This window comes from Triturus cristatus, chromosome 2_1 (genome assembly GCF_964204655.1).
Source record: "Triturus cristatus chromosome 2_1, aTriCri1.1, whole genome shotgun sequence".
Classification (NCBI taxonomy): domain Eukaryota; kingdom Metazoa; phylum Chordata; class Amphibia; order Caudata; family Salamandridae; genus Triturus; species Triturus cristatus.
Genome location: NC_140581.1, coordinates 999,187,789 through 999,208,507, shown reverse-complemented (window position 1 = coordinate 999,208,507; position 20,719 = coordinate 999,187,789). Strand labels below are relative to the sequence as shown.

Genomic DNA, 20,719 nt, shown 5'->3' with positions numbered 1-20,719 from the left:
TCATGTAACAATTACCAGTCTACAACTTGTAACACAGTGTGATCCCAATCCACAGCTAAACGCATATTTGCTTTAGGAAATGCTTTTCAAAATAAATAAGCCAAACCTACTGCCCTTATCATAACTTTTAATAAAAAGCAGATCAGCCCATCAGACATAACGTTTCCTAATGAACCAATTTAGCCTATCTCTTTTATGATTGACTTATCAGCAAAACTGAATCAGGCCTACTGTAGTGTAGTACAGTCGGACATATAATCATAAAATTACAATTGTGTACAAAATTATATTTGGCAAAGCAAAATACTGTCCCTCCTAAGGGGGTCTAACAAGGATTGTCACTGTGCCGATCTTCTATTCCCCCAAAAAAAGGGAGCCAACACCAAACCCTTGAATTGCACCATAGCCAACACAGTACTGATGTATTGGGGATGTATTCAGCATGAGCTTTCCCACAAGCCAAAAAGTGTAATACAGTGGAAGCACACAACTTCCGTCCAATGAAATGCTGTATGCAAAATAACCTAGATGTGGGTCGAGCCTGATGCTTCTCTCAATAGTATTTCTGAAAGTGTTTTCCTGTTGATCTTATAAGGTCCGGTGACAGCTATGTTATCAAGCCACACCTAAAAAGATGGCCAGTAAAAAGGGAGGCAAGGAGTGGCATGGAATGTAAGGTGGTTTGGGTGTTTCTCTTGTTCCTCTAAAAGAAAATAAATACATTCTTAAAGATATAGATTTGTCAAAATGCATTTTTTCCATCAGGCCTTCATTAAAGGCTTTTCTCCAGGCACATATCTGCACATTCATACCTATCTCTCTAGCTTATAGTTGTGTTCGAGGCTGCAACTGAAGGACTGTTAACCTCCTCTTTATGGTGTAACTACACCTGACTTTAAATGCAAATGGTCTGAAGATTTTGAGATGGAGAATTCACATTATAGAGGCCATTTTGGCTGTTTTGCAGCCTACATAAGTGTAGGTATGCAATTGTTCAAAGAATAACTTCTCCAAATGTTTGACAAGACAGGCTGACGCCTTAGCCACAATAACTCTGAAATATTACTACAGGATATCTGCTTGGCCAATGCACTAGACATGGAAATGTCTTTCATTCATTTGACGTAGAAGATTGAAAAGAACCCACAGAAGCACTCTGAGCAAGATATAGCTTCTCATGTATATCATATTAATTGTTAAAGAAGGGGGTTACTTCTAAACTCATGTTCAGATCAACCAATGCATCATGGCTGCCAGTGAGAGGAGCAGGGGATCAACACTTCACTCATGGAATTACCAGACAAAAGGAAACTGAGGTTGTGAGCTGTTCTGGCAATATCGTGGACCAGAGCAATGATCTGGTGCTCAACCAATCAAGTGCCGTCCACTTGTGGCTTGTGTTTGAGGGAGGAGATGTACAGGCTTGCAGAGTTCTTACTACAAACACCGGGGGGGGATTCAAGTACTTCAATGGAGAAGGCAGGTTGCAATACAACTTGTTGAGCAGTCTTGTGATGTTCTCTGTCTGTCTACCAGGGGCGTGCCATCTGCAAATACTGTGATGAAGCAGACCTGGCAGAAGCAGCAGCTCCTCAATCAGGACCCCCAAGAGTAGCCTCCTGGCCCTCCTTTCAATACCAGAGAGCATTTGTCTATTTGATGAGTCTGATGATCACTCGCTGCATTTTTTTTCTCTGAGTACTTATACAAAGATAGTGATTTGGCTTCTTCAAAAGGCGGGATTGGAAGTATGAGCACGACATCGTCAAGTATGGCACAATGGAGTTGTAGCCATGTGGCCATCAACATGCAAACAAACTTCCCATTTGCACCCACATCCGGTAATGATCACAACCTGTGCATTTTATTCATACCTAAGAAGTGAGCCAAACTCCAGCATTTTCCTACACACCTGCTGCAGCATTTATTGATTAATGCAAATTCCTTAATTGTATGAAACCTTTGAACCCATTGAATTAGGAAATTTCTGCACATGAAGACAAAAAAAATGGTTCTTGATCCTACAATATCAGAAATTTTCAGGTCCCAATAGAATTATGAAGAATCAATAAAAGGGGTAAAATAATGAAGCAGTATGTATTTCAAGATTCTTCCATTTTGTTGTCAAAGGCTCAAGTGTCTAGTGCAGTATGAAAGACACACAAGGAGGCATACCCTAGATACAATCATAAAGATACATACATTGATGCATCTGTCAGTGCCCTCCACTGCGTCTTTCAAGAGTGTTCCCTACTTCACTCTCTTCTCTCAATGTTACACTGATTTTATGTATTCGCTCCTGATGCTTTTTGGAGTGGACATGAGCAGTATACATTTTTAATATCTAATGAACTCTGATATATTTGTTTCTGAGATCTGTATGGCTCCACACTCAGCTGCTGGACCCTCTCGAACAGAAGTTTTAACTACAGTCACAACCTAAAACGAGACACAAATTTCTATAGTGCGCTGCTCATGGTCTAACTCTAGTACCGCATGATTAATCGGCATCATGAGAAGCTCTTGACATGTAAGATTTGGGGAAGCTTATTCAGGCACAAACATTCAAATTCTATAGCTGTGTGTGTGAATATGGTGCAGAGACTTGGGTGAAATTCTCTGGTCAGAGTTTCAAATTCTGCTAGGTTGGCTGTGCCTTTCAACTTTTTGAGGTTGATAGCAATTGCTGCTGTCCATGGTATTTATAAAAGCCTATTGCAGCGCTTTAAGTGAGATTAAAAAAAAGCTGTGGTGGGAGGGCTTCTCTAAAAGGGAGTGGCCTAACACTTGTAACTCTGACACCTTTCCACCAAGGGCCATGACCTTTATAATTATGGGCATGGCTTAAAACATGTCTTGGGAAATTGAAGGACCACTGCAAAAGTTGTTTGGTACCTCTCCGTGAACTTCCATCAAAGACATCACACAGTAACAGACATGAGCCTGAAACAAACCACACCTATTGGCTTCGCTAATGTCTGTTAGGAATATCAGATAAATGGGTAACAACAATGATTTTGTTATGAATATTTATAATTAAAAAATGGTTCCGTTTTGAAAATATAGGTGAATTCAACATTAGAAAGTCTGTGGAAGGGCTAGTGGTCTTCTGTGTGTCTCAAGCACTTCTGTTCTTCTAGTCACACTACTTTCCTCTGTAGTTTCTCTTTTAGACATTTTGTTTGCCACTTTTCTCATTACCTCATTCTGAAATCTTCCATTTGCACTCTCTTTCATCTTCAGCACCCTCTCCTGCATGTACTTCCCTGCATCTCTTTCACTTCGCCACCCCCCACACAACTGCAATGCACCCACCCACTCACCTGTAAGCACAGCATTTTCTTTTAGTTTTGCACTGTCATTACTTCGACAGCTGTCGAAATAATGACCTCCTTCACACACTTCACAAAGAATCACAATTACCATTTGCACACATGACCATTGCCCTGTAGGATCCTCAGTGAAGCCAAGGATTTGATGAACATGTAGTCTGAACCCCTTTATGACCCACTGACAGGCAATGTGAGAAACTCACAGACAGCCTTCATCCTCAAATTTAGAGATCTCAATTGTAGCCTGTTACAGTCACTCACAACCTGAAATCACACAGGAACCTAGAGACAACTTAAGTACTATACAAGATTAATATGCTGAATGGAAAAGCTACAAAAACATAACATGGTTGAAAACGCAAAAACTCTTAGGGGATGCAAGACTAAGTAAATCATGTTTAATGCAAACAGGAACTACAGCGCTGACATGGACTACCTTAACGGTGTTTACAGTCATTGTGGAACCGATTGGTTTTTTTTTGCCTATAAAGTTAATTACTTCACAATAGGCCTCGATATTGAGCCGTTTTAATGCCTGCATTTGCCTACCGGGGTTCCCTTGACATTTCCTGTTCCCTTACCGTCTTCTGTATAGATACCACCTTTTCTTAAGGAAATTGTTATTACAACTGCAATGTCATAAGCCTACTAGTGATGTGTACTCTTGCCATAGTTGGATGCCTCGTCTCCTATAGCATTTCCATGAAGTGCTGTTGAACTTTTATGGAATGCATTTCACCCTGTTTATCCTGTGGAATATGAGCCTATTTAACACATTAACTGTTAATGCAAACTTTTGCTACAAATTTGGTAACTTTTCATTATTCTTAGATATGGATCTGGCAAAATTCAGTAGCTCTTCATATAATATTCATTTGTGACTACTTCAACTGGAATCTTTTGTTAATTTAAGAGTTGTTGGTTTACCATCAATCCGGGCCAATTCCTGCTATGTTTACCCTTTTCAGGTCGTATTGTTCTTTGCCGTTGTTTTAGAGAATGCATTTATTTTTCATCAAAACTGCACATTTGTTTTGCACATGTTTATAAGCGCTATTCTTTAATCATTTTTTATTAAAACGCTGCCCCAAGACTTAAGCCCCTTTATCAGGATTTTTATACAAGAAAGTCCTTATGCAGGTTTGCGTATAAGCCCTCTTGAGCAATGCACCGTAAAATTCATGTTTCCCACATTAAGTTGCAGAACAGAAACTTCAAGCCCAGCGTAAACTGCACTCTGTGCTACTTGCAGTGCAGAGACTATAGTCTGGTGTTATGCAAAGGACCTCTCACAGAACCTTATTTAATGCTAAATGCATGGGGTCTGTAACAGCACTCACACGTCCAGACATTGAAATTAGGGGGAAAATCTCATTTGCTTGGGAGCAAAGCCCATGCATAGAAGGGTAGTCCCAATTGTATCTGAGCATTTTCCAGTTACCGAACATGCACAGAGATGACTCGCCCTACCATAAAGATGCAATATGTAGACTTTATTTTTCACTAGCCCTTGAACTCACTTACCAGATGGCAATTGATCACCTCTGTTTTTTCCTTTCTTTGCATACCTTTTACTAGACTTACTATAAAGACCATTTACAAATCTAGAAACTGAATTAACAAATATTTTGATCCCACAAACATATGACCTGGTTGTGCTTCTGTGTGCCTTAACAATAGCATAGCCTACATTACATTCCATATGTTCACCATTTCATCATTTCGCGAAAACTTCTTACCTACGAAAACAATGTCCAAAAACATTCTAGAAAAAAAGTCAGGCCTATAAAGTATCCATCAGTTGTTTTTTTCATTTCCAGACAGAAAACCAGAGCCCCTCCCTTTTTAACAAACAAGGCCTTAGCGATGTATGATTTCTGAAACAGTTGCAAGCATTTCGTTAAGAATGACCCACCTTTAATCAGACAGGCCACTGAGAAATGATTGACTATCTTTTGTAAGATTATATTATTTCATTGCGTTTTTCTGAAGTGTTGGTATTTGATCTCTATCATGCTTCCTTTTTCCATCCATCTCTCACTGTTGTTCATTTATTGTTTGTTTCAAGCATTATTATTTTAAGATGAGATGTGCAGCAGATGTATTTTTTCCTGTGACTCCTTTGAAGACCCTTACAGAAAAAGATTGTTATTCATTAAGAGCAAACACTTTTGCACTGTGGTCCTGAAGAATTCTTTGAGAGTATGGCAGCCATATGGGTACCAGTCCAAAACAGGATAAGTTCATTTGATTTATAGTATAAAAAGTAAAAAAAATATATCTATAGCTGTCATTCCTTGGACACGGAAACCGAAGACCCCTTATTTATGTCTTTCGAATGTACGATGCTTCTGACTGGTTTTCTCCTCATTGTTTGTAGAATCACTACGCGATTGTATGGATTTTATCAACATGACTGTCACCTCTTGTGCTTCAGTTTAAGTATTTAGTTATTGCTTCATGTGGCCATCATATGGTTACAATGTAGCTTCCCCCTATAAGGTCTGTCCCCCCTAGCACTGCAAGGGCTCCATGATCCTGGGGTTGTTCTGTGTTTAAGTTATCAACAAAAATAAGACAGACGATGTTTCTGTGTGATTAGGCGATATTCGTTATCGGCCATCTTCAAATTTAGTTCATCATATCGCTTGATTTCGGCAGTGATATGCAAATCTTATCATACTATTGGATACAATTAACAATCCCTTCCTCCATCCCGATGCATTTCTGGCTGACGAGCCCTTCGTCAGGGGATAGCTCTGCCGCAGATCAGATTTGCACATCGTGTTCTCCCTTTTACCTATTTCGCCATCGTATGGTTAACAAAACAGATAAGCAGCATACTGGTTTGCTTCACTGTCCATAAGTAGCCAGATGCTCACACCAGACAAGAAATAGGACATAAGGGCTACCCTAGTAATTGGTGCATACAGGGCCTACTTTAGCGCTGGTGGCGCCAGATGCGGCAAGCTTGTAGGCGCCCCCCTTCCAGTGGCCTTTTTCTGCACGGATCATCTCACTACCACCCTACAACAGTCCCTCTCATCTCTCCATAGCACGTCACTCAGGGGAAAACTGGTCGTAGCGGGCACCGGGCAGTTCCCTGGTGGGCCGGAGGGGTGGGGGCTGGTTTTGTGGCTGCGTGGTGGTTTTCTCACAGAGGGCCGGTTTTGCAGAAGTGCTGCAATATGAACCCGCTGTAAGAAAAGCGGGAGCAGTGCTTTTTGCCGCTACCCGCCCCCACCCACCCACCCAACCCTGCTCCCAGGTCCGGTCGAGCAGGAACCTGACAGGGCTGGTTGCTGTTCCCAGTCCAGCCCTGCCCTCCCTGACACACATTTCATTTTCTTATAGGGCTACTCATAATTTACTAACACTCAGTTCTGTGATCTGTATGGTACATGTTCTTTGAAGCAGACACATTAACCCTCTGCGCTACTTTAGGATGAGTCAAAACTGCCACTAGACAAAACTCCGATCTCTCCCAGCAGGAATATTAATCACTAACCTTATCTTGACATTTTTATTGTTGCCTGAAAACTCCTGGGCACAGAAGGAACTCTGCAGCATGTGCTTAAAAACCTATTTTATTTTGAAGTTATTTTGAAACACAGCGATCCCTTTCACTCCCTCAGGGTCAGCGGTTGCACCACCCAGCCGGTCCTGTGTGCATATCAGTGACATCAGCAGCGGCATGCCACAAAATGGTGCTTTCTTTTTGTAGTGTTTTCCTTGTAAAGGGGCTGCACAGTACAAATATTCTTTTTGCATGCAAATTCTATTTTCTACAAATGCAAGGGTTACATTAAGAAATACCTAATATTGAAAATACAATATATAATTTTTAGATATTTGCCAATGTTAAAAATACTACAATAAGAAGTCATTCTTTTGCTCCCATCTTCTAAAAGTATTAAAGATATTCCCATTTCATTTTAAGACCTTACAGCATATGTGAATTTTAAGATAAGCCAGACCTTTAAGAAATGTGTTGTTTAATTATGCCTGTTTCATGCAATTGGTCCACATGAATTGCCAACTCTGGCAAACTCTGTGGGCCAAATTACGATCTTGGTAAATGGGAAACTCTGTCACAGACATGACGTATATCCCATCCGCCATATTGCAAATTCCACAGCATATAAAGGAATTGTAATATAGTGTTCGGGATATCCGGCACGTTTGTGGCTGAGTAACCCTGTATGCCCAGATTGTAATCAGGCCCTATGTCTTTGAAGTAAAAGTAAGTGGTATGTATCACTCTGTAGCATTTTTGTGTTCTGTTGTTGTGTTGGCTTTTCTCGAATGAAAGACAGGCGTGGCTCCTATCAACCACTGCATTAAAATAAACATCAGACCCTTAATAATCTTTCTCAATTTTTACTTTTTACAAAGCCCTGCATCAGTTTTCCTTTATCAATCTTCAACACCTTTTTGGGGTTTTGTAGATAATGCATTCCGTTTTTTAAAGACTTGGCGATTCTCTACTCCTCAGTTGTACTGCTGTTTGTTATGTCAAATCCTCGTTTCTAACTCCTTCCAACTTCCAAAATTGCCAAAAAATAAATATACCTCGACCCCTGCCCATGCTGCTAAAGGAATCATAGTACTGAATATCGATGACAACAACATTGTGGTACAAGAATATTGAGGACAGTCTATTGATGGACAAAATATCAAAAGGTAGTTGCATGTAGGGAACTATAGATTTACTATTCATAACTCCACTTCTGCATACCTTTAAGATATGTGTATTGTGTAGGTGCATATGTGAAGTCAGGTGAAAAAAAATCTAGACATACCAGTCAGTATATTTTCTTTTTGTTTTGTCTGCGATATTCTGCCCCAATGATAAGGTGAGGTGGGCATTAAAATATTTTTGGCCATGCTCTGCCATCAGCCTCCCAGGTGGGTTTCCTCCAAAAGTAGAACTGCTCGTATTTTCTATAGCATTATATCACATATTCGTTTCGTCCACAGGTGGGAAATTGGTAAGTGGAGCACTTGCAGTTTAACCTGTGGAGTCGGCCTACAAACAAGGGATGTCTTCTGCTTTCACCTGCTGTCGCTTGAAACAAACGAGACTGTGGTTTTAGCGGATGAGCTGTGTCCGAAACCTAAACCCATACTAGTGCAAGCATGCAATCGATTCGACTGCCCCCCAGACTGGTACCCGGCAGAATGGGAACAGGTAAGATCTCTTCAAATGCCATTAATCAAAGGTCTCCATTAGATGATAATTAAGTATAAATATGATGTAGAGTAGCCATGTTTACCTTGATTATGTCAAGCAAAAAAATCACTATCACAAAACTCTGAAAAACTATAGCTACATTTCTACAGGTTTTACGAGTGATTTGAGAAACAATTACTAGAACAGATTTCTGCTTCTTGTGCCAACTCCTGAGATGGTGAGCTTCTTGACCTTTCATGCAGACAAAGAGTAGTGGTTCACATCTATCTTCACACTTTCAGGACAAAAAAGAGATGTAAGCAAGAAGTAAATGGAGAGGTGTTTTTTTAATAGTATTTATTTTAATTTGCAATGGTAAGTCAGCAATCATTACTGCCTTCAGTGTAACCACGTTATCAGTTACAATTTTAAGCAAGAAATATAAACATATAGTTATTATGTATTAATGAACACCATTGAACACAATTATCATACTGACTACGGCAAGCAGATCTTAATGCAAACAATAGGATATAAACTATTAGCTGTAGAAGAACTCCCATCCCACCCCACCCGCTCCCTCCCCCACCCCGGCTTCCACTCAATTACAGAAATATTAAATGGAGATGTGTTATGGTACATAATTTGGGATGTAATCCACTTTCAAACTTTATTAAAATCACAGGACCACTGGCATTGATGGTAATTCATGACCCAGATATATTTTTCGTGCACTTTGCGCATTAAGACCAATACCTCAGACATGGCCATACCTGGTTATGCCATGTTCAGAAAGGATCAATCAATCAGTCAATCACATTACATGTATACAGCGCACGGCTGCTTCCTTAAAAACTTCCTGACAATAGCAGAGGTACTACTGAACACTATTGAGTGTGAGCGGAGAACAGGATGCCGTAATCAAGCAAAAGTGAAACTTAGACCTGCACAAAATTTCAGGAACGTTGGTATGTTTTGTTCCACAGGAGTCCACAGAACATGCTTGAAAGAGACATGTTCTCCTTTAATCACTACCTTCCTGATACCTCACATGACCTTGTAATGCAAGGTATGCCCGCATGTTCAGTTTTCATATGAGATACCATGAAGTGGATATCTTTAAATTTCACATCATTTGTGTGAGATTTTCTGATGTTCTGTGAAACAAAGTTTAACAAGTTAGCACCCCCTCCTCTCTCAATCTTGATACATCTCAAAACTAGGGCAGCAACGGCTATCGTGTGATGAGAATCTATGGAATATGCCCGGCTAAGGTCAGTATACACCGAAAATGTAGACAAGGGACCGTGCTAGAAGATCCCTGACCGACTAGACTGAAAGGTCTAGGCTGGAGTGGGTTTGACTTGTAATCGAGCGAGCGTAGATACCAGGTAGTAGAACTGTTGGAAATGGGAGTCAATATACAGAGTGAATTGAAGTCCAAGACGGAAAAGAAATTCAGGAGACGACAGTTTTAAGGGTAACCAATGGGAAAAGGTGGCTGATCAAGCAAGGAATGGAGAGCTGAAGAGACAAACCACATAATAGCTAAATCCATGGAAGATCTCTTGCTGCATGGAAGGGACCAGACTGGAGGAAGCAAAGGGATCAAAAGGTCCTGTTGCATCCATTTGTACTCTGGAAAATCTCTACTGCTTCAAAGTGCCCCAGGACTCATTGACTCCCTTCAGGACTCACTCATGCCCATAGTGATCGATAAAGAATACTGAGACACATGAGAGACAGATCAGAAGGGGCACCTAGCAAAAGGGATGGGTGATAGCGCGCAAGGAAAAAGCTAGGCTGAAACTTAGGCTTAGTGGCTGGAAAAAAAAGGACTAGAGTAGGCTCTTTAAACGGATGGTAACGAAAGCCAAGAGGCACAAGACAGGCAGAACCGAATGGGAGGCAAGACTATCTCCCTCTCTGGGTCACTAGTTGTGGGAACAGATTTGTAATGTTTTAGGGAATTCCCCTAAAATCTAATTCGTAGCAAATCTGCGACTGTCTCAGGTTTCCTGAAGTACTCCAGTTCATTTGTTTCATGCAGAACTTCCACCCAAACGTGCATTTGTAGGTTTAAATTTATTTTGTTCCCCATGACAAAAATATATAGGTGTTCTTTTTCCAAAATGCGCTAGTGCCTGCAAAAACAGTAGCGTAGCATGGGATGGCGGGGCACTAGTTTTGGGGTGGTGAAACTCGCTCTTACCCCTGCGGCCGTCGCAGAGCTGCAAATGCAAACTCAGGTATCGCCAGCAAACCACCCCCCGCTCTTACCTGCAGCTGTCGTGGAGCGGCAAACGCAGGGATCGCCAGCACCCCCTGCCGCCCCCACCCAGCTGTTACCTGTGGCCATCGCGTGGCGGCAAACGCAGGGACCGCCACGGCGACAGAAGGTCTAGCTCTGCCACTGTGCAAAAACTATGTAAATGGCCACAAACCTACAGGTTTGTGAGTGTTCATTTACTTCTGAATGGTGCCCCCATGCAGAAATGCCAAGAATCCCACCCTCATCCTGAATTTATGAATCCTTGTAGCCGATTTTTCACATTCAAGTTAAATTTATGACCAAAGGTTTCTCTAATGCAGTCTTTATTTCCTGTTTAATGCTGTTATTATTTTATATTACCTTGTGTTCTACATGTTGCACTCCATTGGCTCTTGACGAGGCACACAGGATAGAAATGTGTAAATACTTTTTTAAGATTGGGTGCTACTGCAAGATCTTCCCTCCCTTGTGTAGAGTAAAGAAAAAGACACTGACAAACTTTGAACAAAAGTTGGGAATAAGCTAAAACTTTCAGCCAGTTAAAATACCAGTCTTCTGCAACTTTCAAATTATGGGACCTGGTAAGTTTGCTTGATATTTAAGATTAGCCAGTGTGTGCTGGCTATCTGTGAAGATAATGCCAATATAAAGAGCAAAGCAATGCAGTGTCAACGTCCCTCATGGTGTGAGGCATCCTATGTAACTCAACGTACACAATTTTAATCTCCATATATAAGAATTCCGATTTAAATTCGCAAGAGATGCATATTGCAAAATGCATGTGTTAGAAGGTGGTTCTGACACTATGGGCTTGGGAGCCTCATAGGTTGGGACTCACCCACAGTGAACTCAGGATGTAAGAGACTGCATGGGGATTTTACTGGTGTTCCCCTGGCTTGACCAGGCCACTGCGCAGCAGCTGGAGTAAGAGACCCCGGGCTGGTTACATGCAGACACATGTGTACATGCGTGTGCACACATGTACGGGCCGTGCAGGGGAGATTCCTAGCGTGCACAGTCCAGGAGCAGCTACAAAGTGAATGGTGTGGCAGGACTTATGCAGTATTGGGTGGTGACATGGAATAGACTTTATACACTGGAAAGAAACATGCCAGGGAAAGTCAGTGTGTCTTACTGTTTTTTCACTTCATTATTCCCCTATGGGAATGTGGAGCCAGGGGCTAGATTAACTTCCATTAGGCCTACAGATTCCAGACACGCACTTAAGTCCAATGTAGCAAATGTGAAAAGAAGTATTCTGCAGAGTCCAAAGTCATATTTGTACTGCTTTTGGGTCATCCAGAACTGTCATATTTCTCTGAGCCAGCCATGACCAGACCCAGGCTGAGGGCTGACCTCAGCTGGATGGATTGATAACCTTTCTTCCACAAGCGAGGGCCTCCTCTCCATGAAGAGATAATGGGTGGGGCTACAGGCTCATTCATCACTAGGTGCCAGGCACCAGGCTGCACCAAGGAGGGAAGGAGTTGGGTTTCAGAGGCCATGTGGCCAGAGACACTGGACGATGCCATTTTGAACAAACCCAGAGGCTGGACAAGAAGGAGGGAGCAGGGACAGGAAAGTGATGTGTCGCTGTTTGATAGGACCAACAGGGACTTCCTGCCAGCCCCCTACTCAACTTTTAAAAAGTGCTTGCACAGGAAGAGAAGCTCTCTCTGGGGTGTGGTCTGCTGAGGCTGAAGGTGCTGGAGCCTGGCGCAATGGGCAGTTGGAAGGAGAGACCCCCTGACTGCCCCCAGGACCCTATCAGCACCAGAAGAAGAGTCCAGGACTGGTGCACAGAAGCAGGGGCCTCTGCGCAGGGAGAAGAGAGGCCCAGAAGGAGAGCCTGGCGAGAGGCTGGCGCAGGGAGCCAGTGAAGACAGCACACTGCTGAATCTACCCTCTCAGAGACTCAGAGGGCAGAGGAGAGTGTTCCCAGTGGCTGGGGCTGGTAAAGAGGAGCATGAAGCGCCCCATAATGCCTCACCAGGCATTTGGAAATCTGCCGTTTTGGTGCTTTGTGGCCCCCAGAGGAGGGGGGTCACCCTCACTTGTGAAAAGGTGCTGGGGGGAGCTGTTGAAGAAATCCAGTCTTTCCCCCCCAGCACGAAGAAATCTGCCGTTTTGGTGCTTTGTGGCCCCCAGTGGAGGGGGGTCACCCTCGCTTGTGAAAAGGTGCTGGGGGAGCTGCTGGAGAAGCGCAGTCTTCCCCCCCCCCGCACGAAGAAAAGTCCCACCCTCAGTGTCATGGGGACCTAAAGGAAACTACCCCTCAAGGGCTCAGCTAGCATTTAAACACATTCTAGGCTGGAACTTTTGTTCTACAGCTGAGGGTGTGTGAAGAAGTGCATCATGAAGTGAAGGGCTGAGTTGGGGATGTGTGAAGAAGTGCATCCCCTGGAGGTGAAGTGGTGTAATTGCACTGAAATGCATTTACTATTGGTTATTTCTTTTTAGGTGGACTGAAAGTCACAGGTGTAAAGTGAAGTACCTGTGTAAGGTGATGTTAAGCTAAATGGGGCTATGTTGCTGGACCTTCCTGCTAGGGAGTCTGGCTGTATTTACGTAATCCCATGCTTTTACCTGTGATTCCTTTTAAAGTGAAGAGGCACACTGCAGGAGAAGTGTAGTTGCCAGGAGTACTTCTTTTGAAGGGACTGTAAGTCACATGTGTAAGGAGATGTCATAAGCCAAGTGGGGTTATGTTGCCAGACAGTCCTGCTAGGGTGTCTGGCTGTATATGCGCAATCCTGTGATTTCATCTGTGATGCCTTTAGGGGCTGTAATTGCAATGCATTCAAATGATCAACCAAGGTGATGGGTACTGTCGTTCTAAAGTGTGCGTAAACATGGATTCTTGCTGCTGCGTTTAGGTGAAGACCCCAGACTGCTAGCCCTTCAGATATAGAGGTGCATACTTTATGGTCAGTAGGAGATGCTCAGTCAGGGTCATGTGTCACCAAGGCAGGTTTACCCCTTTTTAATGCTTGTTGAGGTAATGGGGTGGGTCGCCGCTGGGATGGTGCCAGTGCGCAGGGCCCTCGCTCCAGGTTATGTTCAACTATCTGCATTGGGGGCTAGTTGATGTGCATACATGGGAGTGGTGGTACTAGACCCCACCCCCCTTTGCGGGAGGGGTGGAGATGTTATGCAATGTCACAAAGTAATTCCAACAGCTTATGTATATTTGTAAATTGGTGCATAGTATTGAGTAGTGTGTGTGTTTAATAAATGTACTCTTACTTTTATAAAGCAAAGTACAGACTGGACAATCAATTATTGAGTGTTATTTTTGTGCACCTGCCAATGGCGATTACTATCCCACACCACCTCCCTTGAGTAAGCCTCAGACTGCTTTGCAACGCTACCCTCTCAGAGTCATGCGCTTCAATCGGGTGTTTGGTTCCCAGTGAAGGACAAATGTAGTCATGTTATTTGTGCAGGTCTCACAGATGCTGCCTCGTTTTCCAACAGCATGACACAGCAATAAAACAACATGAGAAGCTTTAACCCAAATGCATGACAAAATCACTAAAACTGGGCTCCCACAGATCTGGCGGCTACCCATCTGCAAAGCGGTGCAGCGCCTCATCAGGGGTAGTTGGTGCTAAAGAAATACAGATCCAAGCAAAAAATGTGAATCATAATGCTATGAAATATATACTTTATTGTTTCCAAAATTATGTTTGCCTAAATGTACAACTCTGCCCCTCATTCATACCCTAACCTGTGCATAAATGTCAGTTTTTACTTGAATTAAGTAAATCAGGGGAGGATAGAGCGAACATTTCTATTTCCCTGCGGCACCACATTGCTCTTAGAACAACATACATCCGAAACACTATGTTGTTTTTTTTTCTGTTCTCTGCATGGAATATAAGGGCGCCCAGATTAGTTTCATCCGTCCTCAACAACCGTGATTTTATTATATGTGTTTATTTAAATTATTATAGAGTGCTGCGGGCAATTATCAAAAGGTTTAATGCGCTGCGGGCAGTTATCAGAAGGTTGAGTATGAACTCACCAAAGCAGCACGCCAAGCAAGAACGCTTTCTTAGAGACTAGAAGTATGCATATAAGGCCTATCTGTCAGCGAGTTCCATCATAAATATATATTCCATGTAGGAAGTTATAAAAAGAAAGTTTTTAGGGAGGGCTCTTGCACAAATCCACCTCCAAAACGTAAGTTGAGGGCTTGCTCTACATTAGGAACCTCTTGCTGACCTCATTTTAATCCTAACTCCCTTTTCCCAACTGCTCAAAATGAACCGCTTCATTTGCTAATGCTTTGCGTGGGCACTCGCGAGGTGGAAGATTACTCCAAAGGCAAGCCCGTCTGAGCCCGTCCACGCACCCGCTGTGCACATTGCTGGCCATGCTGCAGGTTTCCCTAACAATATATCTGAGACTTTCACTTCAAACTCTCCAGGATACACAAGGGACTCCAAGGAATCAGTACTCATTTGATCGAGCCTTAGCAGACCTCTGCAGACATTTGCATAGTGAGCAGTTTATCGGTAGTTACAAGGTTGAGTCTTCTTACACAAGAAGGAGGCCCACTTCCTCGTAGTTAGGCTTTCCATCTTTACCTCATTCTGGAGCCTCTCCTGTTTGTAGCCAACCCCTAGCTAGACAGTGCACGAGCATTCATTGCAGCTTAATTAACGCGCGGAGGCCCGATGGAATTTGCATTCTAATTACCTCTGAGAAATGAGACCTTCTTTTTATTACAGAATCCTGGACGTGGAATGATCTCGGTTTTGCCTTAAGGCTTTAAGTAATTCACCTTCCTAGACCTTTGCAAAGTGGAGGTGGGCTTGCCTTGTTATATAAAGACCAGTGAAACATGAAGACTCTCCAATTACTGGAATTCCACCATGCCGAATTTTTAGGCTTTTCCCTAAACATCTCTGGCTCTTATTCAATCCCAGGCATTCAGTGGCATAGCTAGGCCTTGTGCAGCCCGTGGCGGTCCCTCCGTTATCCGCCCACAGAGGTAAGAGCGGGGGTGCTAGCGGCGTTTCCAGCAACGACCACAGGTAAAAGCAGGGGGGAGGCTGCCGCTGCCCCCAAATCTCTTGCCGCCCGGGGCAGACCGCCCTCCCACCCCTTCCTTGCTACGCCACTGTGGGCATTGCTTGCTACTGGCTACCAGGCCGACCATCAACTTTGCAGATTCGTTAGTTGAATTTATCGCTCTGCTGCTATTATCACATATGCCTTCATTATATTGAGAGCCTTTAATGTCTAGGCTAATGTCCAGAGCAGTTCCCAAGCCATGGATTTGATCAAATTTATGGCGACAGTTGGGCTTGAGCAACTCGTTTTGGGACTGAAACATAAAGACGGCCATATCGGCGACCTGATCTTCGCTCCCTCAGATTTCTCAACCACAGTGCCGATCTCTCCTCAAGTGTGCTCAGATCATTTTGTGATTCAGTTTCAGATTTTATCATCGGGTACACCCTACCAAGGCAGTACCATCAATAGGAACTCTAGTCTTGATCGTCCTTCCAAATTGCCTCTAAAGACCATCTCTGTTTCTTGTGAACACAAAATACCCCCGCTAAACCTTTTAGTTGATGATGAGTATTGTGCCTATAATGATTGCACCTTGTCAACACTAAATACCGTAATCTTTAAAAGGAAAATATGCTAATGTCTACGTCCTTCAGCTCCCTGGTACCATGACAGTCTTGGAATTGGCAAGTGTTAGCAAAAGAATTGAAAAACTCTGATGCGCTCTGCTGATACAATTTCGTTTTGAAATCAAATTCATTCTGGGGCAGAACTTTTTCAGTCCAAACATCTCGCCTCTGGAACAATTTTCCCTTTCCTTATGATACTTATATCATTCAGAAAAGAGCTAAAATTGTGGTTTTACTCTCATTAATTTTGTTGTTGGGATGGTTGAGTGTGGTATTTAGCTGTTTTTAGTGCAAGGACACCTTTCTGGGTATCAGTTGAGCTCTTCAAATGCAAAATAAATAAATAAATAGGACCAATTAACTTATTGTTTTAAAGACCTACATGCGCAACATTGCATTGAGTTGTGTCGAAGTCGTAGTAAAAGTAGTCCATTTCCTGTTTTATTTATCCAGCCATACACCCATCCATAAGTCATCCATCTTTCCATCCTTTGGCATAATTATAAATCTTACGCTTCATTTTTCTTCAAAGCAAATTTTGTTTATTTTTTTTTGCAAGTTGTATTTTACTCTTAAAACCCATAGCCCGGGTCTGCTTCTTCTTGGTTGTTCTTCTGACATTTCCAGTGTTTCTCTGCTCTGGCTACAACCCTTCGAAGACGTTTCCAGAGACAACCAGCTGCACCATACGAGAGAAGTTACCAAGTAATCCATTTTGTGCACTGGTGTGAGGCACTTTTAAATGGCACTTGGGTTCCGTGAGTCCTAAAGTGTAGCCGTGGTCTCCCTTTTATTGACAGTGGACTGAGATGCATCACTGGTTACCCTCAAAGAATGGACACATGACAATTAATGATCACCTTTTTAGATCTTTCTTGGTATAGCTTTAACTGTGTTGCCAGTCTCACATGATAACAAAATCATACACAATTAATACATACATGTACACATAGCTGGGCTTTGCGTAAGCCTTCTTCATCAGCCCTTGATCTGTTTAGCTGTCATGCACATTTTGCTTCAATCCGCCACATTTTACACTTCCGGACAACGGGTCAGCCCACTTCAGCCATTGGCTCTCTTGCATGGTGAGTGACAGTATTTTTATTGATCTCATGAGCACATCCTCCTCAAAAGAAGGTTCGTGGGGTAATACTTTACGTTGCCAATGTTTTTTTCTTTACATTCTCTGTTCTTTTATTTTGTTAGACATCCTATGTTCTAGTAATGTAAGGCCAATAAATACAGTTGTTATACCTGTGTTAATGAACCTGTCTGCTAGGAAGCACCATTACTATTATATTAAAATTATGTGAGATTGTTAATTTATTTTCCACGTTCAGGCTACACCATGTTTTCTTTTAGGAACATGGAATATGTTTAAACAAAAGATTGCTTTATTTACAAGCAATCCCTGTGATTTTAGCCATTCATATTGGATTGCAATTGATGGCCTACCTCATGCATTTTGATAGGTTGCATTGCAACCCTCTACGTTTCTGTATTCTGTGAACCGATCTATTAGTACATAGGTTGCTTCGCAAAACACAAATGCATTTGGTAAACTTTGTGTGCAAATTGTGCCCACTTTTATCAAAACCATTTTAGTATACCCCAAATAAGAAATTGCGAATTGTGAATCGTTGCGGGTCGCAATTTATGATTTCTTATTTGGAATCTTTCTATAAGAGGCCCTAAATGTTTCAAATCTATGTTGTAGACTCATGGGTTCCTTCCATGAGTGGAAACCTTGTCCAAGTTCCATCAGTTTCCACCAATTTTATTTTATTCAGGGTGAGCTAGGACTAAATGACCTGCTGAAATAATCTGCCGAACCATCAACACTTTTAATCTGTGCACAGTAAGAGAAGGCATTTTTAGGAAAAACTGTCTCTGTAAAATAGGTCCAAGAAGCAGAAGAGGAGAAGCCCTCAGCTGTTTGTTTGGGTTCTCCCAGAGGACTATCATGTCCTCATGAAACTTCAATCACTGATTGAGCCACCACGATTTGCAGCCACACCATTCAAGCGACAGCAGTAAGAGAATCTAGGATCATGACAGATCCGCCCTGCATTAACCCTGGGCTCATGGGACGTTTAAAGATCAGAGTGGATATTACCTCCAGCTTCTTAGTTAAAGCTCAATGGACCAGATGAACTAAGATTCAATTTGTCAAAAATTGATTCAGATTTTGAGAATCGACCCACGTACTAATAGGTCAGTTCACAAAAAAAGCAATTTGGTGGGTCGCAGAACAGCCTGCCTAAATAATATTCATTAAGTGGATCACAATCTGCAGCCCTCTGTGATTGGCTCCAGTCACAGGGATTGTGGCTTGCAAGTGACAGCAGACCACCATCCCTGTGACTGCATTCCAAAATTGAAAACATTTGTTTATAAAACAGCCTATATTTCCGAAAAGAACCACCAGAGCCGCCTTAAAGAAAAAGAAGCTTCCCGTTTTTTGAAAACTTTTGAGTTTTTTCCGATCTACAAAGGAGACTCCTTCCCCTTTGCGAATCAGTTAACAGCCCAATTTAGCGGTAAGCAACTAGCCAATGGTTTGCGACAGGAATTGCGGTAGCAAACCATTGATGCATACCATACCAACTCGCAGTTTGGAACAAATTACCCTTTCACACCCCTTCAGAAATGAGATAAGATATGGGTCTCTACCCTATTTTGCAATTTAGAACACATTTTCTGAAACACATAAGTGGGGTTAATACAATTGAAAAGGGGATTTTGCGGTCGGAAACCCTGTGATTTTGCGAATCGCAGACTTTGCACCCACAAAATCTCTTAGCACAGCTGGCCCAATATTCCGTCTGTTCAGTGGGCTGAAAACCGGATTCAGTGTTAACTATTCAAGTATTTATAATGCTTGAGTGGAACTGTTGTTTTTCATAAATATTCAAAATCGCAGAACTATTCAAACTTGCCTTTCGCTACACTTTGTTGGCAATATATTTCTTCTTCTTTCACGCTCCCTCTTTCTCACCCTCTCAAGTATTTCTCCATTCCTCTCCTCCTCGTGTTCTCTTTATCTGTTCCACTCTTTTTCTCTTTTTCTTTTCCCTTCTCTTTCTCCCTGTCTTTCCGTTCTCTCTTTCTCTCTCTATTACATTACTCTTCCTCTGCCCCTTCCTTACTTTCTCCCTCGCTCTCTTTTTTCTCTGTCTCAATAACTCTGTCTCTTTTCTGTCTCTTCTCTCTCTCCCTCATTCACCCTTTCTCTTTATCTGTTTTCATCTTACTGTCTCGCTCCTTCTAGCCGTGTTCAGCTACTTCTCCCTCTGATCCTCTTAACTCTCTCTCGTTCTTCTCTCTCTCTGTCTTTGCCCCTCTCTCATACTACCACTCCCTCTACTCCCCGTCTAGCTCTCTTCCTTCCTGTTGCCTTTTCTCTTTGCCTTTTCCCCTTCTCCCTTCCTCTATTTTTCACCTTCACTTTTTCTTTTCTTTTTTCTCTCTTTATCTCACTCTCTTCCTCCTTATATCTCTCTCTTTCTCTTTCTCCTTATCACTCTCTCTCTCTTCTTCCCTCTCTCCGTCTGCATAGGGAAGGGGAGGCCCGGTTGGTTATCTGTCTTTCCTTCATCTACAATAGTCTATCAACCTTTCACTGAGAGTTGAAAATGCATTTCACGTTCGCCATTTTGTGGTTCCGCGTTTTAAATACTAACAACCTTTCAAATGGGAATTCCTCCCTGACCCTGGAAAGATCTGGGCCTAAGTGATTTCACTACAAAGGTTTAAGAATTAAAGTTTTCATCTCCTCGTAAAATACCATATGGCTAAAAAAAAGGGACCTGCGACTTGGATAGATTTAAAAGGCTTCCCTTTCTTGGCAGATCTGTTTATTGCTGTCAAACTTTATAGCTCGCAAAATGATAAAGAAGCGGCCCTATAAATAAATCTGTGTTTATTTAATGCGCAGAGTCTCTGGGACACCGCCAGCACAACGGTTTATCTTGGTTACAGCCATCTTTTCAGCGCAGCGTCCCTATCACGAGCCAGGTCAAGCGTGGCATGAAATAGTGCGATCAAGAATTGGCACAAAGCACACTGGCAGCTTGTGCATGGAGAAGGCTATATTTATACGTGCAGATATATTCATAGGTATTCTTTTACTTGTATCAGTGCCAACCTCCTGATGCCAACTTAAGTAAATCTAACTTTGACCGTGGCTACTTTCCTGTGAAATGTTTTGGAGTGCCCAGCATTTGTATACCACTTCGTACCCCTGACAAGGCCTCAAAGTCCTTCCAAGTGGTCGAGTGGGAGGCTATTC

General features: G+C 42.5%; 1 protein-coding gene across 1 annotated transcript in view; it reads left to right on the top strand.

Annotated features, from left to right (window-relative positions):
- The window catches only part of ADAMTSL1 (ADAMTS like 1), a 731,209-nt gene that overhangs the window by 576,996 nt on the left and 133,494 nt on the right, over positions 1 to 20,719 (top strand). Inside the window, exon 16 of the mRNA XM_085634733.1 lies at positions 8,313 to 8,523. Within this exon, the coding sequence (XP_085490859.1) occupies positions 8,313 to 8,523 (211 nt within the window). The remainder of the gene's footprint in view (positions 1 to 8,312; positions 8,524 to 20,719) is intronic.